Source organism: Protopterus annectens, chromosome 6.part0 (genome assembly GCF_019279795.1).
Source record: "Protopterus annectens isolate FY-2018-M chromosome 6.part0, PAN1.0, whole genome shotgun sequence".
Classification (NCBI taxonomy): Eukaryota; Metazoa; Chordata; order Ceratodontiformes; family Protopteridae; genus Protopterus; species Protopterus annectens.
The window spans coordinates 370,727,731-370,753,256 of record NC_056737.1 but is presented as its reverse complement, the minus strand read 5'-3'; the positions used below and the strand labels follow the sequence as shown (position 1 = coordinate 370,753,256).

Below are 25,526 nucleotides of genomic sequence, written 5' to 3'. Positions count from 1 at the left end.
AGTGATCTGCTGGAGCAGCCACATGTTGAGCAAGAGCTGTTTGTCGTGCGAATGGCTTAGACAAGGTGAATTTAAACCAAAAGATGAAAGGTTAATATTGGCAGCACAAGATAGTGGATTACATACGAGATGGTTCATAAAATCTTTAGGAAAGGCAGGTGATAGAACAATGTAGGTTTTGCTGTACAGAGCTAGAAACAGTTGCACATCATGTTGCAAGGTGCAATGCACTCATGGCTGAAGGTTTGTATACTGAGACATAGCAATGTGGCAAGGTTGTTACATGAGAGACTTTGTAAACATTACAACTCAGACGCAGCTGACAGAAGTTGCAAACACAAACCGCAAAGGATTGTTGAAAATAATGAAGTAATGATTACATGGGGATCACCCCAGAAAGCTAAGAAGGTAGAAACAAATGGACCAAATATTGTAACTCAACAGAAGAAAACATAAACCGACTGACTACAGTGCCTTACAAACTGAAAGTCAGAAATTTGTAAAATATCGGGACTTGCAAACAGAAGTTAAGCAATGTGGAATAAGGCTATGCAGACAGTTCCAGTTGTAGTGCGAGCAACTGGGCTAATAAAAAAAGAATATTTAAACATATCTAAATATGCTATCAATGAAAGTAATACCTTATGAACTGCAAAAAGAGGTAATTTTGGGTACACTACAGGTGCTGAGAAGAGCAATCATATCAAATATTCAAGAGTGAAGCAAAACTGATTTTGTGAACTTTAGTTATGCCCTAACTTAATAATTGGGTCCATTCCTGTGAAGGAATATAGAAACCTAAGCATTTGGAGAAATTAAACACCAGTGTAACTAAGGCAGTGACTGTCAGTTTGGCAAGGAATCCAAGGTATACTGCAGTTCTCAAATGTGAGAACATTTTCTACTGGAAGTGCCATGAACACATATGCAGTATTGCCGCACACAGAGCTGGCTACCTCATTCTGTTTGAACTATCATGTGACTGCTTAGTAACTCTCCAGCTTTCCCTGTTTTGACTTAAACCTCTCAACATTCCAAAGTCTTTGGATTCCTTGGTAAATTAGGTAGTCGTGTATTTGTTGAACTGTTGGACAGTGTGGAATGTTAATCTCATTACTGTTAATCGTGTCACCATGATAGCATGCCTGTCAACTGTACAGATTTTCGTAGAATGTCTAGATTTTTGTCTAATATTTTTGGTCTGTCCCTCATAAAATTGTGGTTTTCTGGCAAATCTTTAGGATGATCTGGGGACTGAAGTCACCAAATAATGACACACATTTAAGTTTCAGACTTCAAATCCTTCAGAAAATGTATACTAACACAAACTCTGTTACTCTAGCGACTTTCTAAATTTATAAGAACAAGATTTAAAATCTGTCCTTTTTTTTTTGCCCCCCCCCCCCCACACACACACACACACACACACACACACCTTTTTGTCAGGCTTTGTCCAGATTTCTTGCACTGAGAGGCTGAGAGGTATGAGCATGGTCTGTTTGTCTGACTATTCTAGTCTCTGCTGCAGTGTAGAAAATAGGAGTCTTCAGCAAACCATTATCCTGTGTTATTATTGAATATTACCACAAGGTGGTGCCACTAAGCTGCAAAACATGATGCCAGAGGCATGTGAGAAGTGTTTTGCGATTAAATACCTTTTTTTCATAAACATGTCATCTAAGCAGTGGAGTGCTTTGTTCTGAATATTTTTTTCTCAGCAGTTTAAAAGCAATTGCAAAATTTATTCTGAATATCTTGTTGTCTCCTTGTTCTGATGGTGACATACATTGTGACTGCACAAATGTCCTCATTAATGAGGTTGATATTAAGTACCTGAGGCACTCACTATTTGTTTTCATTTCATGAGTGCTGAGCTTTCAGATGTTTACAGGGCTTTATAGAAAACACTGACATTCGCAAATCAAATGACACAAGAGTCACTTGCTGAAAGGACCTTAACTTGGTATGTGACATCAAAAGAACTCACTGCAGAGACAGATTTGTCTCACAGAGGTTACCCTACCTTTGGAACGGGTTTCCTATTTATGTTAAACAACGCCCCTCTTTGGCCCTATTTAAGCGTAATTTGGATGATTGGATGGGTAACTGGAAATTCACCCTGGTGTTCCAGCTGTCTACCTCTTGGACAGGGGCAATAGGTGCAGATTTAAGTGTCTGCTTGAACCAGACACCCTTGGAAACATGGGTTGAACTTGGCTAGGCTTGTAAGAGCCCTGGGACTGTTAGCCTAGTAATCTCCTATGATTCTGTGAAGTAACATACAGTAAGTTATATATTCTTGCTGGACTTATTAGGATGTCAGTGCAGATCACTCATTAATGAATAAGGATGTGTGAAGAAGGGACATTAGAAGTAATCTCCTCCTCATCTATTGTTTTATTGTAAGGCCTTGTGTGATCTCTTCGGCCTCCCCAAGTTCTTCATCCTTTTTGTAGAAGAACAGATTCTACTAATCCTGAGCATTGCAACAAAATTAATTCCTCTTGCCACTGTACCCCAAAAATCTACAAATAAATAACACTGGTGATTATGTCTACATTTTTGCAAGCATGCGAAATGTGAATTAAAAAAAATAGAATAATGTAGTCAAACCATGGTATGATTTCTTTCAGCATAGGCAGTATAGGTTTGAACTCTGATCATAGACTCCCTGTTGTCCAAAAGCCAGGAGGAATATGCTGCCCAGCTTAGTGCTCTATTGCTTAATGGGAGAGAGGATGGGGATTTAAAATATGCATATATTACCCCTTTGGCAGATTTAACAGATTACGTCTGTAAATATGTGAATCCCAGGACATAAAAGACCTAGGCAGTGACCTGGCTGGCATTTTGCTACTACCATGTCTGTCATCATCAACCCCCTTTTTCACACGGGGTTGGGGTGTCATGTCAACCGTCACCATCTCTCTATATTCAGTGCCACTCTCCTGACATTTTCAACACTCATCTCTGACTGTCACAGGTCTTCTCTCAAAGGTCTTCTCTCACACAATCCATTCATCTTTTTATTGGACACCCTTGTTTCCTCTTCCATTCTTGCTGTCTGTCCCAAATCATCTTCAAAGAATGTCTTTTGCTTTTCTGCACATGTGTAATCTGTTCTGTTTGAACCAAGTGAAGCTCTCTATTCAGATGACTTTCATAGATATGTATTGTACTGACAGAGGAGCATTAAGTGACTTGGTCAGATCTGTACCATCTCCAGTTGGATGCAACAGGCATCACACATAACCCCTAGCTGCTGGTGTTTTGCCACAACATAACTCCTCGTTGCTGGTGTTCAGCCATTACCATCTCTTACCTGCCTTGACAAAACTCATTCCATATGAGGTCTGTGACTCATACTTTAATGATAGTATCAGTGTAGTGCATGATCTCCAACAGGTGGTATTCGTACTGGGTTTGTGTGTGGGGGGAGTTGAGCAAATTTATTAAGACAAGTCTTCTGCCACTAACTAGAATTTAGAGCCCCGTACTTCTCCTTTTAACCTTATCCCATGATTTGATGTTGCAAGAAGCTGGTCTTACAGTTGTGATAGAACAATAAGCACCTTCAGCAGCACAAAGAATATACCTAGTGACACTGCTGGGTGTTTTCCTAAGATCAGATGAGGCTTTCCTTTAGATATCTGATGTTAACAGTCCATGCACAAGTTAATAACTATAATGCAACGTTACATACTACATTTTGAAAGATATCATCTTAAAGCTTATGTGGTAGCTAATACAGCTGCTCTAATATTGGATCTCTGCATAATGCTTTAGAGGGAGATTATTTTTTGTTACTGTATTTAGTTATTTATATGGTTGTATTTTCATGTTTCTGCAAATATCTCAACAACTTAGCATCATAGACAGACTTGCTTAGCTTCTTAAGAAGGCTTATAACCTGAGGTACAAAATGCTGCTGTCAGTATGTGTGTAGCTTGAGCAGTTACTCAGCTGTTTCTTTTGGTACATTTATACATATACGTGTGTGTGTGTGTGTGTGTGTGTGTGTGTGTGTGTGTGTGTGTGTGTGTGTGTGTGTGTGTGTGTGTGTATGTATGTATATATATATATATATATATATATATATATATATATATATATATATATGGTTTACTATTAGATGTTCGAAGCGAACTCCATCGACTGCACTTTTGTTGAACATGGAAGTTCGAAAACAATAATATCGAACACCAAAAGCCAACCTATGAACGGTTTTAACATGGGTCAAGATAGGTGTTCAGTGTTATTGCCGAACTACAAACCTCTCCCCTATCTCGAACCATGTTAAAACCCGTTCCTAGGTTGGCTTTTGGTGTTTGATATTACCATTTTCGTACTTTCATGTTGAACAAAAGTGCAGTCGACGGAGTTTGCTTCGAACATCTAATAGTAAACCATATATATATATATATATATATATATATATATATATATATATATATATATATATATATATATATATATATATATATATGTGTGTGTGTGTCTGTGTGTGTGTGTCTCTCTCTCTCATATATATATATATATATATATATATATATATATATATATATATATATATATGTGTGTGTGTGTGTGTGTGTGCCTGTGATTCATTTGACAGAAAACTTGAAATACTGATAAAAAGGGGAATTTTCCCCACTGTTGTGCGATCCTGAAGTTGGTCTATATAATTGGCAGTGGGAGTGGGGGATATGGACGGGGATTTTCCCTGCATTAAAAAGTTCTCAATACTTTGAATTTTCAACATTATGAACTACACACACACACACACACACACACACACACACACACACACACACACACAATATCAATGTCATTTAATTGAATATTCTTTTGATTGAAACCCAAATGCTTGAACCCATTTGATTGAAAATCCATTTGACGGAAAACTCTTTTAATAGAAGAATGTATACGTCTATAGAAAGTATCTGATGGAGTCATTTTTAACACCTTTATTTCAATCATCACTTAAGACATAGGCAAGCATATAAAAGAAAACAAACCATATTAACATATTCCTAGTTACAAATATTATACATAACTTTTTTTAAACTATCATCAATTCAGCATTGCATAAATTGCTCAATCCTGCCTTCCCTTAAGTCTCAGTCCTCCTCCAAACCAATAATCTGCATGAATTGTCCCCAGGTTATCCATTTTTATATGTAATTTGCTCCTACCCCTTTCTAAAGATCTCACTTCCAGCTCTTTTATCTCGGTTACATCATTCAATACTTCAAATATAGTTGTTTCAGACTTTGATTTCCATTTTCTTGATTTGTTTTTTGGTAGCCACCACAATTAAACTTAGCAAGGTCTTATGTCTAGGCAATTCAGATCTTGTATTTCAGAACAAAAAAAAAATATTTCCTTAGTTATGCACATTTACTCACCCAATATTTCTGACAAAGTGCTCTATAGGGAATTTTTAAAGTTTGCCAATTCATTACACTCCCAAAACATACGCTCCCAGTTACCTCTTTCTTTCCCATCATACCGCTAATATTTGCAGTTTACCTGAGGAAAATTCTTTAGAGTCTGATTGGGGTATAAAATACCTATGCAAATACTTTCAAGCAAAAATTCCTAAGTCTTCTAGACTTTGTTACATACCTGAGAGCCATACACATGTTCTCCCATTATTTCCTTGTGAATTGTGTATCCAATCTCTCTTCCCAAACTTTTCTAAACTCCTCTGACTGATTCATATAGTTATCATGCAATATTTTATATGCCTTACTAATTATTCCTTTTTTCTCTGTAATTTCTGTTCTAGAGTCAACTAAAAATTGTACCAGGGCAGGTCTTTCACTTAGGATTCCCCTATCCCTTTCTTTTTCCTATACCTTGATATCAGTCCCTGATAGTGAAGGCATTCTCTAACTTGCAGTCCAAGTGTCTTCTTGGCCTGTTCCCATTCTGTTACCTTTCCCTCTGTAGTTATTTGCTCACAGTGCTATGGTCCCTTTGCCAGTTTCCTCCAATAAATTCCAGCCCCTCTTGTCTAGTCTCCGCACCCCTAATTGCAGTCATCCCTATCAGCAAAATCTCTTTTCTCCATTTTCATGTTGGCATAGTTTCTAGAATAATTTCTGATACTTTAATCCGTATAGCTGTTGTTATTCTCCTTAAAGATTTATTACCAAAATCTCACTCTCTCCCTATTTCTTGAATTTCCCCTTTCCATAATCATCACTTTTTACTTTAAATTATAGCTATTTGTTTGTGTTATGTATATTAGCCTTAATGTGTAACTCTAAAATATCAGTTCAAATTAGGTAGTTCTAAACCACCCTGTTCTGTTGGAAGGATAAGCTTACCTCACTTGACCCTTGACCTGTTAGCCTCCCAGATACATTATTTCAGCTGTTTATTATTTATTGTCCACAACTACTTCTGTGGTTGATAATATGTCCTGTATATAAAACTAAAGGGACTCAAAACATTTTCACTGCTTGCATCTTGCCATCTCTAGCCATAAACAAGAGCTTTGAGTTTCACAGTTTTTATATTATCTTTTTAGTCTTTTCCCACACATTCTTAGCTTCCATAATAAAATCCTTTATTAATCCATACTCATAAATATGTAAGTTTATTATAGGTTCACAGGTTCATAGATTAGTACTAAGCTAACTGCCCTTCCAAGCCATTTTAAGCCTAGCCAATTATCCCCTGTGAGATTCAAACCCTGTATTCTGTGTTTGTAAAGCAAACACCTTAACCATTAGGCCACCCTCCCACCCCTATAAATATGGTATTCATACCTCTCAACCTCTTAGAGCAAGAAACCTGGCAAAGCCATAAATAAATGTGGGACAGAAGCCCAAAAATAGGGACAGTGTTTAAATAAAAGTCATACAAACTTAGAAAGTTGATAGAATAACATGTTTTGCATTAGCATGAATTTTCTAGGGTATGAAGTCTGAAACTCAAATGTCTGTCATGATTTTCTAATTTGAATATTTAATGATTTACCACTAATTTGCCAGGAAACCACACTTTTATGAAAAATGGACCAAAAATATGAGGCAAAAATCTGGGCATTATGTGAAAATCTGTACAGTTGAGAGGTATGATGGTACTGATGGACTGATTTAGGTGTGGGTACATAGTTTACACCTTTGTTTCAGTCTTCATTCATTTTATATCCCCAAAAAACATGAAACTGTCTCAAGATGTTCCACAACACTGAGAAATCCTTTTCTGGTTTTATCAAGTACAAAACAGTATCACCTGCAAATAAAGTGAACTTCATTACCGTACCAGTTGTATCCTTTCATTTCAGAGTCCTTTATCTTCTTTGTCAGTGGCTCCAAATATAAAAAAGTAAGGGGGAAATTGTACTCCCTTCCTCTGTTGAGACCCATCTTGTCAGGAAGGAACCCTTCCACTTTATTTTTTGCCACTGATCCCTCATTTATCCTCCTAATTAACCTTATTATGTCAGGTGAATGCAAATGCTTCCATTTACCTAATCTTAAAATCCCAACTTACTCTGTCAAATTATTGCTATACATCAAGACCCACCAGAACAGTGGTAATTTATTTATACTCTGCCTGCCTCTGGATCATCATTTTATATGTTCTCTATTAATGTTGTCAAATGTTTTCCGCCCTCGACAAAACCACATTGATCCACGTCTATCAATTTTGGCAATGCCTTTGCTATTCTTTTAGCTGATATTGACACAAACACTTTATAATCATGGTTTAAATTTGAAGTGGACCTATGTGAAGCTGGTTCTGATAGGTCTTTACAGTCCTGCGATGTTACAGCTGATGCAGCTTTCTTCCAGGACGTTGGTGTTTCTCTCCTTTCAAAGTACTGTTGAACACAACCTTCTAGATCTTTATCACTTTCAACCCTCATAACTTCCAAATTTACACAGGAATACCATCTATTCTTGGGAAACCTCCCTGCGGATTGATTGTATGTCAGCCTTCTGTCTTAACTATTAATTATTGAGCCTCATCGACTTCTAACCTTGGCACACTTAAGTCTTCCATAAAAAATTCCCATTTGTGCTCTTGATTTTCACATTTTTTGGTTTTAAACAAATTTTTATAACATTTCCAAAATATTTCTCATACTGGTACAGGATCTCTGGTTATATTTCTTGATATAGCCCTGCTAAGTCTGGCAACAACCCTCTCTACTTTCTATTGCTTGTCATTCTGCTAAAGGTTTTTGTGCAGTGGAGCTATCAAAAACAGTTGCTTACAGCAATCTTTCTAAATGCATGCATATTGTTGAGGTAGTCCCTTATTTTCTATTTAGCACCCAGCAATTACACCTCCTCATGTTCTGTGAAATTCCAATTGTTTTGCTATACTTTTAACCTTTGTCAGCCTCTCTAAATAATTCCTGTCACTTCTTAAGCATATCTCATTCTTTCATTTTACCCTGTTTTTAAACTCTTCTTTCATTTTTTCCCACTCACTGTCTGTAACTTCTTAAGAAATTTCTATCTTCCTTAATAACTATATTCCATAAATCCCTCTCTTTTTAACAGGGAGATGGGGAAGAGCCAGTTTTTTGTTCTTACTTCATTACCCTGCATTTTTATCTTAGTTGTTATTGGCATTTGATCTGAATTAGTTATTTGATGTGTGTTGAAGCTTTCAATTAAATGCACATGCTCCTGTGAAGTATAATTGCTGTCTAGTCTAACCCAGTCACTGCACCTTGGGGAATAACATGTAAATTCTCACTACTGAATATAATCTTCCATACCAAATATTTTCATATATTTTTTTCAGGAATCTACCCTTTTTTCTTATAGTTTCCCTTCTTGGTCCCCAAGATACATCCTTACTGTTGCAAATCAAATTCCAGTCCCCACCTGTAATTAATATTCTCTGCTGAAAGCTGATTATTTCTCTCAAAATTTTCTTAAACTCCATAATATAATTTTACATGGAATATAAATACATGCTAGTGTAATCCTCCTCCTTTGCCTATACCTGTGAGGGCATTCACATTCCAAAGTAATATGGATAGAGAGTAGCCATTATGATAAGACATTATTATTCTCACCTATTGTGTATAATAGCTTTTTAAATGTCTATTTCCAACTTTTGTATTAGACGCACTCATTAATGTCTGGCAGGTTGATTTCTTATGCAGTTGTTTCTTGTCATCTCCATTTGCACCAATGTCACATTTTACAAGACTTTTTGTTTTAAAGAAGACCACCCTATTAGCTTAAAACAAATACACAAAACTACATAAATATTCAAGTAATGAAGTTTAACCTCCCTGATATAATCAATTGTCCCATTTCAACAGCTGCACATAGGCACTACTTAACCTAAAAGTTAGGTTATCTATGCTAAAATGCATGTTACAGCCAGTGTTGCTACTTACACTAATTGCTGTCTGTTCTTGTCTTATCATTTCCCTCCCAGATGTGAACAACAGCTTATTTACTTTTATACATTTAGCCTTCCAAAAGGTGCTCTGGCTTTTATTGCTTGCCCCTATAGTCATCTTGTCTCCATGGAAACATAAGTACAAATTGTACAGCTGCCCTCAGCTGCAGACTTCTCAACTTACACTGAACAGTTGTTAAGGTATATTAGGGGGATGTGGGGGGCTTATTCTCCCACAAAAACATTTTGATGTATTTGTTCTAAAGAAGGTTTTCTGTCTAATATTAGAGTCTTCAGTCAAATGAGCTTTCAAACAAATGACATAGACCCATATGTATGTGTTTCTGACTTAAAGTCTAGTTTAGAGCATGGAATCTAACAGGTACTACCAATGTAAAGCTGAGTTTGTGCTGAACATTTTATACCTTTTTTGTAACACTTATGCTTCTTGAGATTCTATCATTTGTCTGTACTTTGAACTTGCAACTTGATGTTGTCAAAAGGCTCAGGATGCAATGCAAACATTTAAGGTTAGAGCCTAGCCTTACAAAGTTCCTGTGGATGCAATAAAAAAATAAAAAAAAATGAAAAGAAGCATGTCATGTGTAACTTGTGTGTATTAGTTCAATTGTGACTAGGAAGAGGATATTGAAAAGTTTTTTCCTGGCTTTTTTGTTTGGCTATTGAAGACTGCATAAGAGTAAAATAACTCATTTCTGATAAGTACAATAACTGTCTTTTATTTATTTATTAATTTTAATTTAATTTTCATGTATCTATTTGTGATTGAGGTAAAATACTAGTGCAGTACTTTTTAACACTCCAGCATGGTTTAAATTATCCTAACAGACATATAGCTGACAGGCTGGCAACAAAGTGGATGGTGCTTCGAGGATGTACTGCCCCTGAATGTGTTCGCATTTACTTAACTGTCGCAAGAAAGTGGCCTTTCTATGGAGCCAAGTTGTTTGCTGCTAAGGTAATGTAAAACTTATCTTGATTTTTGTTTACTTCCTCTGTGAGATACATGATATGTGTATTTTATTTGTGTTTTTAAGTTCTTAAGGTAGACAATGTTCAGCTGATCTTCACTTATAGTGCAATCATTGTGACAAGTAAATATTGCCAGTCACATTGTTTTCATTTTCTTATTGCAGTTCCCATCTAAACAGCTCTGTGGTGCTCCCAAATTGGTATGCTCTGGAAGCAGTATACAAGAAAAATTGTGTGTGTTTGTTGTCCTAATCCATGATGGCCCATTTTCAAACACTGCCCACTTGCAAAGAATAACTAAAAAAAGTAACTGAAAATATAAAACACATAGAACAGTAAATTCTAACACACACACACACACATATTTTGAAAAGGATCTACTATGAAAATCTGAAGTTACACTGCTGGCAAACCCTCCAAATGCACATCTGTTTTTTTTTGAAGGAAATGACAAAAATATTTTTTTTTAACATGTGGTAAGCCCTCCTGCACCACTAAATCAAGGACTTCACAACTTTATTTTGATATATTAACTTCATGGGTGAAACATGGTTTATGTAATTGTGATCTTACATTACAGCCAAAACAACCTTAAACAATTGTGTTAGGTGCCAGTTCGGAGAATCTGCATCATATTCTATATTTTCAGAGCAATCATTGCAACAGATGCATATCTCCCTTTGTTACATGCTATACCCAAATACTCAATGAAAATACAAATATACTGTGACAGTAGCGAGTTCCAGTGACATTGAGGGTAAAGCCCTGAATACAGCATAGGCGACACAAGTTCAGTTAGAGAGTGCTTGATGGAGCTGGCAGAGGAGGATGGGCATGCCTATCCTGGGAGGAAGTTGGAGAGGAGCAACACTCCTACTTCTGCAATCCCCAAAGGTGAGGTGGTATTGCAAAGACATCTAGGGTCTGGGCTTTATGCCCACCAAATCACATTAGTGAGCACATAAGAATGTTCACTAACGAGAAAGTATGTTGAGTCCCCATGATGACGATGTAGATTGCTTATTGCCCCCCCCTTTCCCAAGGGCTGCTGGAGTTATACAATTCATATGTCCTCACAGAAGGGATGCCATTGAGGTCATAGTCAACCCTCACGGCTGCCTGAATGACAGCCCCTCTGGAGGTTTGTCATCTCCATGGTGCTGGGGAGACTCACCACAAGAGAGGAAGAAATAAGCTTGAATCCATTTGGGTTAGACTTGATGGTTGTCAGGCAAGAAGGCAAACAGAACATATGGAAATGTGTGTGTGTGTGTGTGTGTGTGTGTGTGTGTGTGTGTGTGTGTGTGTGTGTGTGTGTGTGTGTGTGTGTGTGTGTGGTATATATATATATATATATATATATATATATATATATATGTGTTTTATATATATATATATATATATATATATATATATATATATATGTGTGTGTGTGTGTGTGTGTGTGTGTGTGTGTGTGTGTGTACGTTTTTATGTATATGGGTGGCTTACCTTCATCAAACAGAGAGTAGATTGATGTCTAGTTAACCAAAGCAGATGGTCGACATTTGTGAGAGATAAATAACCCTGAGTAGGAGAATATTCTCTTTCCCCAGGGATTGTGCGGTCTCTGACTTAGTATATATAATTAGCAGGGGATGTGGGGGCATGGGGGTCTTGCTACAAAAACACTTGTTTTTGGTTTCACCTGCTCCAGGGTTAATCTTAGAAGCATGTGTAATATGGAACTTCATTTTTTGCATGAATGTTACAGATGTTGATCTAGTGTCCATTCAGTGAAGAATACCGCATCCATATATCATGTGTACACATATAAACTGTAGGCTATGACCGTGTGATAAAGAGGTTACAGAGATGACTGAGAGAGACTCTAATGTGAGAAGAAAAAAAAAAACAAGGAAAGTAGAGAAAACAGATTTAGAATATTCCTGTATTTCAAAACAGGAACATTTGAACCTCTGCTGTGTGCACTGATGTACTCGATTTAAAAAAAATGTAAAGTGTCATTCACACACACATTATAAAAGTTCAGTAAAATTATATCGTTTCTGCTTACCTGCTTGTAAAAGAAGAGTGAAACAGCCAAGGTTAAGCATACACTCGTTAGACACAGCTGCAGTAGTTCGATGAAGGATGAGATAATCACATAGCAAAAAAAAAAAGATGACCAGTTATCATTTGCAAGTGATAGTATATATGCTCTGCTCAAGCTCAAGACACAAAAAGTGTTTTTGCATGGGGGAGGGGGGCTTCTCCTCTGCACCCCTTGCTAAGCCCTGGCAAACAACAGCTACTTGTATATACTAACTCCGGGATTGCTGTACATTGGCGAACAAGTTATTCTCCAAGTTATATCAATTTGTGACTTAGTATTTAACCAGAATCTCATTTAAATTGTCTCATTTGTTTGGACTGCACTTACCATCCTTAACCATTTAGTGTTGTAATGCAAGTTTTCTTGAGGTATACATCATAAGAATCATTGCTGTACAATTCCTATAATTCCTGGAATGCCTGTTGAAAGTCAGCATCAGTTATCAGCCACGTGTTGTATAAAACATGTTTGGATAACATGTTTTACAAATCTAGATTTTCAGTGTCTTTATTAATGTCCTTCCTTTGATCGCTGTTGTAATATTCTAAAGTGATGGGTTATCCTGCCAAGATAACCTGTCTTCAGCCAGTGTACCAAAGGCAAAGCCATCAGGACGCTCAATAAGACTGACGCATGACCTCAGGCAAAGGGTACAGGGGTACATAAGCAGGGGTATGAGCATAAGATCCTCAGACTGTGTTGCTGCTAGTCCAAAAGCAAGATCCTCAGTCTCATCAGTCACATGACAAAGATTCAGTAGTACTTGAGTCTCTTTGGTCCCAACACTGCCATCCTCTGGACTTCCAAATCCCTCTCTTGCTCTTTATGAAGAAAGAGCTACAATGGTGGATCTCCCAAATTCTTCTTAATCCAGGCCTGCTATTGAATTCCTGGGGGGGGGGGGGCAGTGGCACAAGGGTGATCCACCCCAGGTGGCACTTTTGGAACTGTCACTTTATTACATTTACTTTAACAGTTTAATTTTAAAAAACAGTGTTCTTTAAGGCCGTTCTTTAACAACAGTTCCGTAGCTAGTCCAGTCGCATCACATCTATCTGTGTATAACGTCCTGTTCTGCCTGTTTGCCCACCCCTGCAAATTTTAATTTTATAGTACATGCTGCCGTTCAATTCATGGAATTATTCCTGTTGCTTCTTATTACTGCTTTTGCTCTGTGTATGTGTAATTGCTGTTATTTAATTCGCTTCATAGAATTATTCCTGCTACCATTCATTCAAGTAAGTGTATTATTCCTGCTGCTGCCATTCATTCAAGTGTGTGTGTGTGTGTGTGTGTGTGTGTGTGTGTGTGTAAAATGCTCCAGTTAGGTATACTGGGTGGTTAGTGTTACTCAGGCTCAAACCCTGTACCTTAGGTACAAGAAACAAGTGCCTGAATTCTCTGCCCATACCACCACTTGTGATTGGAGGAGTGGAGTCCATAGCTCTTAACTGTCCAAACTTCACAGAATGTTTGGCTCATACTTTTTGGTCTTTTCCTCTTATAATTTGTGGTTTTCTGACAAGTCAGTGAGAACTGGATTCACTAAATAATGATAGCCTTTTAAGTTTCAGTCTTCCTATCTTTCAGGAAACACATGATAACACAAAAAATTTTATTCTAGCAACTTTCTAAGATTATACAAACAATGTTTAAAATGTGTCCCTGGTTTTGGGCCTCCCCCACCCCCCCCAATAAATTTTGGCTGTTTCCAGATTTCTTGTGCTGCAAAGTTGAGAGATATTATTGAATGTCAAGTGGAGTTTACAAGGAGCTGAGAGCTTCAGGGGAAGAGAAGTTTAGTGCTGCTTATGTCAAGTCTGTTTGCATTGTTAGTAGCACGACAGGTAGTATACTTGCTTCTGATGTAGAAGGCTGTGGTTTCTACTCCCACAGTATGTGCCTGGATTGTACTTTAAAGGGGGTGGATGCTGCAGCCCTGAGAATGTCATCCTTTGAAGGCAATACCTCGTAACTATGAACCTTTTCTCAGTTTGGCATCCATTCCCTATTGCAATATTACTCTCTTATCAATTTTTAATGTAACATAGGCAATTTATTCTTCAAAGGCAACAGGCACTTAATTTGTAGCTGAAACAATGAAATATAAAGTTTTTTGCTAGCAGCAACCTCTTCATTAGTTATGGGTCACTTTAATGTGGAATTATTTAGATGATGTTTACTTTTGCAGCAATTGTGCATATTTACTGATATTGGTGGATTGTAATGACAGAAGTTTGAGTACACTTGTAGGATGGAAATGTTCTTAATTGGGAAGTTTTGTCATTATTGGTTCATACATTTCATTTTGTTTCATTGTTTACTGGAAAAATGTTCAAAACAATAAATGTAAAGCACACACTAACAAGTGTGCTGTATTATACAAGGAATGTAATTTAATACAGTCAGGACGATGAATCAAAGAACACATCTATGTCTGCATGGTCCTAAATATGTGTGCAAGTGGTCTATGATTTGAAAACAGCCCAAAGGTAAACTTTATCCACCACTGGCCAGATGCATTTTCTTTGAATGTGGGTTTCAATGCTGTTTCAATTAATGTGAGCTTCGAGGGCAGAGAAGTTTTAATGCTAAGTATGTTTTCATTGTGAGTCTATTGCTTTGTTTAGCAGATGTCTATCAGTGTTTGGGCTATAAAATTTAAAATAAAAGTTTTAAATGAAATCTAAATAATCATTGTAGAAGTAAAGCATAAAGCAGTATGCACATTATAGTGTTGACAGTAATTGGGGAGAAATAGCCAAGTAATGTGACACTGGAATGGCTGCGGGGGGTGGGGGGTGGGGCTGTGTATGGGCGAGCCCCATTTGACCATGACTTTGTGAAGGGGTGGCAAACTCAAAGATAGCTCAGGGTGGCACAAATTCTAGCTACGTCACTGCCTAACAGCTATTTCTGTCTGCATACCTTTAGACCCTCCTTTACTTTCCAGGATCAACGTTAAGCACTTCTTAAAATGAGTCCTACATTTAAACCCTTTCAGGAAGCCCATTCCACCCCCACGGGATTTAAATTTTTTTTCCTGGAAAAACTTACTTTGCCTTCTGTCGAGCTGGCACCCACTATTCCATTTAAATTCAGTACCTGGAAAATTGTATTACCAGAATGCCAGACACTGAGGAAACAACATGTCAACAGGTATGCCAGGCCATAGCATATACATAGGAATGCTCAGGGATGGAAACAGTAACACAATTGAGGGAACATTTGGGGCTGCAAGAGTGCAAGCTGATGAAAAACCTGTATGCATACTATCTGATTTTCCTTGGTGCCCCCTGCCACCCCACTAATTACGCCATTTTCTTTGTTAGCTATTCTCACCTCAAATGTTTCCAGTGTTCATGCTGTGCCTGCTTCTGGCATCTCATGCTGCTTCAACACCATCTGACACTGCATGTGTTGTGCAGTCGACAAGATGCACTTCTGTGTGTGGCCCAGATCCTTTCTTAATCTATTGACAGTGCCTTATGACAACATGAATCTGTTGTATTGCAACATGTAATGACCTTTTTTCTGCAGACATTTTTGTAGCTGTGAACATGTCATGAGTTTGAGGATGTTTGAGCAACAGAAATTGGTAAGTTGATCACTGATTTCTGTAATGGCAGCTCATGTCCATTAATCTTGTCATGGATGCTATATAGGTTCATAAGTGGCTACTTGGCAGGTGGCCCAGGAAACTGTTGATGAACCTAGCCCAATTTCCCAGATGCCCCAGGACACTTTGTGGTTAAGTCACTTTCTCAAAGTCACACATGAAAAGAGAGGCTGAGGGAATCAAACCTTGGACAATAGGAAGCAGCTCACTGACAGCTCACAGCCTTAATTCTTTGCTTAACTGTCAGACTGAATGAGCTCAAGCACCTGGCGTGGGAATAGAACTCTCAATCATCTTATTTTCAAGCATCAACGATGAGTAGCTACCTGCTGAGCTGTTGACACTCACAACATGAAAATGCCACACAGGCAGTGACCAGTGATCAGGATTGAACACCAGACTCTCAAGCCCTGAGACACAGATCTTAATTACTGAGCTATTTTGCTGCCCCTGTTATAAAATTATATTGTAGCTATGAGATCAAAGGAGACTACAGAGGAGCAGAACCCTACTTCTCAAATGTCAAAGAGCATGGTCTTATTTCCCATTTGGAATCGGTTGTCGCTTATCTCAACAAAGTCAATAAAATGCTTAATGCTTCTTCTTGAAATGCCTGAAAGGCAAGGCAAAGTCCACTCCCATGTGTTTGCATGTAAATAAACAGAGAGCAGGTAATACTAAATGTTCTGTATGGGACACATACTTATAACCAGGAATACATTTGGTAAGTTTCCTTTGTACATTTTCTAGAACCAGTAACTTTTCATTATACGCACAAAACAGAGAGTTGTATTCAGCTGTTTGCCTGCCATAAGCTGCAGACATCTTAGTAGTTCAGGTAACCTAGATGATGTTCGTTTGTAAATCATCCCAACTACTTTAAGTTCCAATTTTTTACAGATTCTGCACTGTATTTAATGTCTAAATTGTTGTTTATAAGGATTCCTTTGTCCTTAAAAACATTGGCAATAACTACTTGTAAAGAGTTTATGGTAATAACCAATAATGGTCTTATGGCACCAGAAAACATTAGTTTACATTCAGCTGTATTCATATTTAGGCCATTATTTTTTTCAGCCAAACAGAGATTTCAGTAAGTTGATTTTTAAGAGATGAAATATATTCCTGAGAAATGTAAGTTTCAGTCTTAATATGATCTGCATATAATTTGAGCCAATGTTTTTGTTGTGATGCTGTAAAATAAGGGGTGACAAAAATAAGGGATGGAGTAGGCACCCCTTTAGAACCCCAGATGAAATATTTGACTAATACAGGGAAAGATCTTGCAGATTGACACTTTGATGACTCCCTGATGGCCATGTTTTAATCCAATAAACTACAAGCCTGTTTACCCTAAACACAGTAGTTTGTTAATGGTAAGATTGTGGGAAATAATATTAAATGCTTTTAGATAAGAGCAACACCAATCCCATCATCAAGGACCATACTCACTGGTTTAAAGAACCTGGAAAACAAGATAGGGTCAGTCTACCAACAAAAGTTTTTACAAAGTATAGAATTTAAGCTGATCGGTTGATAATTTTCTACCGTTCTTTGTGATGAGGGATGATATTACCAGTTTTGCAGTACAATGAACCAAAACCTTACTGTAAGAAGATATTAAATCAATGGTTTTATAAGCAAGTCATGCGTAAGGTGAGTGAAAAGTCTTGGAATGTCTTCAGACTCTATACAAGTGTTGGCTTCTACTTTCTTCAAAGATATGTTCACCATATCAAGATATACAGTGGGGCAACTATATTTAATAGTTGCCGTTGAATATGATGAAAAATGAATACTTATTTTCAGTATTTCTAGTTGTACAAAATACTAAAATGACTACAAGAGGGGATAATCAAGAGATTTTGGGAGGCATACAATGAATCCTTTCTTTCTCAGAAATGATTGTGTATAAGTGGGCCAAACTTCCTGTAACAGTTGTGGAATCAGAACGTAGGACAAAACAAAGGACAGACATAAAGCAGTTCTTTGACTGTCGTGAAAAGAAAAGCTGATAATTTGATAGGATCTTACCCTGTAGGTTGGGAAAATGGCAGTCTGTTGTCAAGCAATTGTTACATACTGTTAAAATCTATTTCTATGTACACCACCCTGTAGGGACACCACCAAATGTAGTGTTAACTCCCCGTTAACTTCTTTTTTAATGTAATTTTTGGTGGGAAAAGAGGTGAACTTGGAAATAAGTGACATATAGGTTCATAGGTTCATAGGTAGATACTATACCTTACTTATTGCATAGAAAGTGTCCTTAGTATTGTATTTTCACCAGTATTGCAGGTGGTGTGTTTCTTACTGAGTGAGAATTTTTCTAAGTCCCTTCAGAAGTATAACTAGATTATATCTGTTGGAAAAGATTTGTCATTGTTTTTGTAAGCAGCTGTTTGTGTTTTGGCAGGAACTGGGACAACTAGAAAACATGACTGAACATTGTGCCAAGAATTCAGTATAGAATGTGATCTGTGATGTGGTGTACTCTGCAGCAGGAGTGTAGATCGTTGTTTCCACTTTGTACTCAAAGGTCTTCCGCTGCTGCCCCGCCCCCTATGTCATGTTACCCACACAGCCATAGCGACCACACTGTCCTCAGACCTCTACACAAGCTATAGTAACATTCTGGGCATGAATCTACAGGTTTGAATGTCAGTAAAGGTAAAGAATGACCGCACCATTTCCAGCCCTCCATACAAGTTATAGCAGCCTCACCTGCATACCTATGAGTGGAGCTAGTTTTATACTTGGTGGGATCCATGGCAAAGGCACGTACTAAGCTTGTGTCAAAATCCACTTATCCAGCCCAGTGTGTGGGAGCTGCCAGGTCTCCACTATATGCTCATTTTTGAAAGATACCAAGTTGTTAATTGTGTGTGTGTGTGTGTGTGTGTGTGTGTGTGTGTGTGTGTTACTGCTACCAAGAAAAGATACACATGTCCAGCATATTCTGCCTGTCTACATAAAAAAGTGATATTTTTCTCACACACACACACACACACACACACACACACACACACACACACACACACACACACACACACACTACTCTTGATAAGTATTATCTAAATTGAGATACACTCCATCCCATGCAGGTTTGTCACCAGATGTAAAAACCTAGAGAGAGAGAGACACACACACACACACACACACACACACACACACACACACACACACACACACACACACACACACCTACAGGCCAATTAGAAGAACACCATTTCACTTAAAAGATATTTTGGAGGTGTTGGAGAAAATCACCGCACATAGAAGAAGCCACAGACAAGAATACAGCCAGAGCAAACCACTATGAGATGGGAAATCTCACTGTGCAAATGTCAGACTGTGGCACCCAAGACAGATAAACTAAAAACATTGGGTCTAGTTTATGAAAGTCTGTGTCTATACTCTTATCCGACAAAATGTCATTACAAAACACAACACAAACCTAAGACTGCAATTCTGTCCACATATCGTACATTGCAGCACACTTCTGAAGGACTCCACACCTTTAGCTGCTTCAGAGCTTAACACTATGGCCACTGCACAATACTAGTGAACATATATGCATTTTTTACTGAAATATAAAATATTTTTACTTCTGACATAAGGGGAACTTAATGCACCTTCTGGGCATTATTTTCCCTGATGCATTTTGTGAAGGTCAAATAGAATCTGGTGGAAAATGAACATTAGAAAGATATTCTGTTGCTGCTAAGATAACCGAAGACATTTCACCATGATCACATTAGCAAAGTGTAACAAAAAATGGGCTTCTTTTAAAACTGAATTCACAGTGACACAAGCTGAAGAGGGCTACAAAATCCTTTGTTGTGCTGTTACTACCACATCCACCGAAAAACAAACAAAACATTACAAAAGTGTCTTTCCAGCAGAATAACCAAAGTAAATATCAATAATTTTATCAGCTCAAGAAACTGAGAAATTGAAGAACATATAGAAAAAATACACAAACACCTAAACCAGCATTATTGTAATTCTCAGCAAAATAACCGATGGAATCAACATCAGACCCCAGTCTCCAGCATGCATGTATGCATGTACACACACACACACACACACACACACACACACACACACACATAAATTAGCACTGTTAATGCATCTTCCAAAGTAGTCATTTTAATTACTGCGTTTGGAAGCTAAATTCATGAAGAATCTAACTTGAAGATGTGTTCATGTTCTGCCCCACTCAAGCCCCTCCTAAGTTACAGAAATACTGCATTCCAACCTAATAACTATTGATCAAAACAACAAATGAAGCATACATTAAGGACGCAATAAACACACACATACTATTATTGTAATTATTTTTCTACTAAATTACAAGTTAACAATTTGCACTAAGTAAATAAAGTTTTTCACAAGTGCTCCTGCATGCCTAAGCAGCGTAATCTGCTCGCCTGTTGTTTAGCACCCCTGAGTGCTGGAATGCCACACCACTGACAGCCTGCACTAATCCTTACATTCAAGGGCATTTTCTGAAAAAAAAATCAAGTTAAAAACATAACAAAAAACAAATATTTTAATGCTCACAAATCCAGAATAATATTAGTCTTTTAAAATTTCACAAATTGTCTTTTCTTGAAAACTGTACTTCCTAAACTTGTATTATTATTATAAGACGTTATTAGCCAGACATGAGCTTTTACATGACAGCAAGATATTCTTCTGATTGCTTGTTTATGGAGATATTTACAGAAGCATGAACGGTGTGCTTGTTTAATTAGCAATATAAGAACTGAGAATATCTAAAGGTGCACAACTTGTAGTACAAATATATGCCATGAAATAATTCTCAAGTAACAAAAATAGGGTCTATATTTTATAGTCGAAGTTTCAGAACTTTGAACCTCACATGAGCGAACTCATATGAGCGAAGTTCGAAACATCAACTATATAATAAAAAAAAAAAAAACTTACTTTACCACTCTGAGCAGGGGGGCAAGCCCCCTGCACTCCTCACACCCTCCTACTTAAATATACGAACTCCAAGAATGCACTTCAGTGCAGAAAGGGAAAATTTCCCATTCTGCGAGTGAAAAGCCGTTGACTTTCACCTTCGACCTTTCCGACGTTCAATCATATGATGTTGACCATCTATGATTTGAACATCGGAATGGTTTACACCCCAAAAATATTGCTTATACTTGAGAATATTGCACATTCACATGACTACTAGAAAACAAATAGCAATATATCCAGTATAGTGTACTACAAGGACACTGGCAATACAGTGTTCTTCTCTCCCTCAGCTGGGTTTCATACTATGACCCGTCTCATAGACTAGTTTTAAAAATATGAAAATAAGATTAAGTGGCAAACGATAAAAATGTATGTAGCATATTATTCTGGACACTGCAATATTTTTTTGCATATGTCTTGCTGTTAAGTGGATTTCACAAGGAGCTGAAAGCTTCAGGGGAAGACAAGTTTAGTGCTGCTTATGCCATGTCTGTTTGCATTGTTAGTAGCACAACAGGTAGTATACTTGCTTTTGATGTAGAAGGCTGTAGTTTCTACTCCTACAGTATGCAAATGGATTGCTGATACTGTACTGTGTTGTACTGTAAAGGGGTGGATGCTGCAGTCCTGAGAATGTCTTCCTTTGAAGGCGATACCTAGTAACTATGAACCTGTTGTCAGCTTGACATCCATTCCCTATTGCAATATTACTAGCTTATCAATTTTTAATGTAACATAGGTAATTTATTATTCAAAGGCAACATGCACTTAATTTGTAAACGAAACAATGAAATGTAAAGTTGTTTGGTAGCAGCAACCTCTTCATTAGTGATGGGTCACTTTAATGTGGAATTATTTAGATGATTTTTACTTTTGCAGCAATTGTGCATATTTACTGATATTGGTGGATTGTAATGACAGACGTTTGATTACACTTGTATGATGGAAAAGTTCTTAATTGGGAAATTTTGTTATTATTGGTTCATACATTTTGTTTCATTGTTTACTGGAAAAATGTTCAAAATAATAAATTTAAAACACGCTCTAACAAGTGTGCTGTATTATACAAGGAAAATAATTTAATACAATCAGGAAGATGAATCAAAGAACACATCTATGTTTACATGGTCCTAAATATGTGTGCAAGAGGCCTATGATTTGAAAATACCCCAAAGGTAAATGCCACTGACCAGATGCATTTTCTTTGAATGTGGGTTTCAGTGCTGTTTCAATGAATGTGAGTTTCAAGGGAAGAGAAGTTTTAAAGGTAAGTATGTTTTCATTGTGAGATTGTATTGCTTTGTTTAGCAGATGTCAGTCAGTGTTTGTGCTATAACATTTAAAAGAAAAATTTTAAGTGAAATCCAAATAATTGTAGAAGTAAAGCATAAAGCAGTATGCACATTACAGTGTTTACGGAAAATGGGGAGAAAAAGCCAAATAATGGGACACTGGAATGGCTGCAAGGGGGGAGGGCTGTATATGGGGGAGCCCCATTTGACCATGATTTTGTGAAGGGGAGGGGTGGCAAACTCAAAGATAGCCCCAGGTGGCACAAATTCTAACTACGCCACTGCCTAACAACTGTTTCTGCCTGCATACATTTAGATCCTCCTTTATTTTCCAGGATCAAAGTTAAGCATTTCTTGAAATGAGCCCTACATTTTAAGCCTTTCAGGAGGCCCATTCCACCCCTGTGGGATTTAAATTTTTTTTCCTGGAAAAAATTATTTTGCCTTCTGTTGATCTGGCAGCCACTATTCCATTTAAATTATGTACCTGGAAAATTGTATTCCCAGAATGCAAAACACTGAGGAAACAACATGTCAACAGGTATGCAATTCCATAGCATATACATAGGAATGCTCAGAGATGGAAACAGCAGCAACATGGAGGGAACATCTGGGGCTGCAAGAGTGCAAGCTGATGAAAAACCTTTTTTTCTGCAGACATTTTTGTAGCTATCAACATGTCATGAGTTTGATGATGTTTGGGCAACAGACATTGGTAAGTTGATCACCGATTTCTGTAATGGCTGCTCATGTCCATTAGCCTTCTCATGGATGCTATATAGGTTCATAAGTGGTTACTTGACAGGTGGCCTAGGCAACTGTTGATGAACCTAGCCCAATTTTCCAGATGCCCCAGGACACTTTGTGATTAAGTCACTGTGAATGCAGCTTCCAAAGCAGTGATTTTAATTTCTAATTAGTGAGTTTGGATGCTAAATTCATGGAGAATCTAACTTGAAGATAGGTTCATGTTCTGCCCCACTCACCCCCCTCCCACTTTACAAAAATACTGTATTCCAACTAAATAACCATTGATCAAAACAACAAATGAAGCATACATCAAAGATACAATAAACAACACATGCAATAGTCATTTTTGTACTAAATTACAAGTTAACAATTTGCACTAAATAAGTAAAGTTTTCCACAGGTGCTCCTGCATGCCTAAGCAGCCTAATCTGTTCATCTGTTGTTTAGCACCCCTGAGTGCTAGAATGCCACACCACTAACAGCCTGCACTAATCCTTACATCCAAGGGCATTTTCTGAAAGAAAAATCAAGTTAAAAACATAACAAAAAAACAAATATTGTAATGCTCACAAACCCAGAATAATATTCGTCTTTTAAAATTTTACAAATTGTCGTTTCTTGAAAACTATACTTCCTAAACTTGTATGATTATAATACTTTATTAGCCAGATATGAGCTTTTCTTCGGATTGCTTGTTTATGGAAATATTTACAAAAGTGTGATCTATGTGCTTGTTTAATTAGCAATATAAATACTGAAAGTATCTAAAGGTGCACAGCTTGTAGTACAAATGTATGCCATGCAATAATTCTGAAGTAATAGAAATATTTCTTACACCTGAGAATATTGCACATTCTCATGACTGCTGGAAAACAAATAGCAATATGTCTAATACAGTGTTCTTGTCTCCCATAGCTGGGTTTCATACTATGACCCTTCTCCCAGACTAGTTTTAAAAATATGAAAATAAGAATAAGTGGCAAACAATAAAATGTATGTAGCATGTTATTCTGGATTAACAATCTTAGGGCAGTTTTTTTGCATATGTCTTGCTGTTTCTAATGCTACCTACTATTAGTAATAATATTATTTATTATTATTATTATTATTATTATTATTATTATTAGTTGGGAAGTCATTTAGTTAAGGAAGCCAGTTCCCCCCCCCCAAAAAAAAAAGCTAAGTCTGGATGTTATGAGGAACTATGGGTGTTACCTGGCAGTAAAAATTATAGTTAACTTTTCTAGTTCTAATCCGCCTTTTTGTAGAAAGAGAAGAAAAAAACAAACAAAAAATAATTGTCTAAACTCTTTTCTTTCCCTGACTCCCACTTACAAATAGAACACCACAACAGTAGCAGACACAGCAACAAAACCCAGCCGAAACAACACACAACCTGACATAAACTTTAGATCCCATTAATGACTAAAGATTACCTGCATTTCCTTCAATTACAGTAGATATGACTGTATATACTTCCTCGGTGGTGCAGCAGTAGCGTTGTTGCCTCACAGCATGAGGTTCTCCCGTTCGATTCTTGGCTTGGGTTGGGAGTGCCTTCTGTGTGGAGTCTGCATGTCCTCCCCGTGGTCGAGTGGGCATTCAAAAGACATGCGTTGAATGGGCGTGCCTTTGTTGAAGTTTGGGCATCGGGCTGTAAACTCAACACCATAAAAACCAACTGCCAATCATTAGCGGACCGGAGTTCCACTGTGGCGACCCCTAACTGGGAAAAGTCGAAAGGCAAACAACAACAACAGTAGATATGACTGTGATAGAACCATAAACAGCAAATAGGCAATTCGACAAATTTAATATTGATTCATAACCACAATCAAGATGGCTGATATGTCAGCTGCAACTGTGTTTAATGGAATAAAACAGCCCAATACCAATTCAATCTGCAGACAATAAGAAATGAAGTTCCAAACCGTTTGTGTCCTGCCCCCTCCCCATACATTCAGTAGCGATAACGTTTTGCAGTTCCATGACATCTGAATACTTTTAGTTTGCTACCAGAGAAGCACAAATACACACCGAATAACAACAGGGCACCACCAACAAACTCAAAGCTGTTAGTAAAATTCATACTATAAAAAAAGAAAAAAAACTTTAATTCACAAATAAAGTCATGTACTAACCGCTTTTGTCTTATGATAGATTTCATCAGAATGACACACAAAAAAATTCAGTTAATTTATACAATAAACAACTAATCCGAAGACAACAACACTTAGTAGAGTAAATGATGAAACTAGTAAGGCTGATTGAAAGTAAAAACATTCCTAGTAAAAACTGACACAAGTATATTAGCTAATACACACTATGACGACATGCATAAAATAAATATACCAGATGAATAATGTAAACACAATATGTATGAATATACAAACAT

At 37.3% G+C, this 25,526-nt stretch overlaps 1 protein-coding gene across 2 annotated transcripts in view; it reads left to right on the top strand.

Annotated features, from left to right (window-relative positions):
• The window catches only part of LOC122804322 (pleckstrin homology domain-containing family H member 1-like), a 1,703,720-nt gene that overhangs the window by 1,524,124 nt on the left and 154,070 nt on the right, over positions 1-25,526 (top strand). For both annotated transcript variants that reach the window (XM_044074112.1, XM_044074113.1), the window contains one exon: positions 10,237-10,366. In XM_044074112.1, coding sequence (XP_043930047.1) covers positions 10,237-10,366 — 130 coding nt within the window. The remainder of the gene's footprint in view (positions 1-10,236; positions 10,367-25,526) is intronic.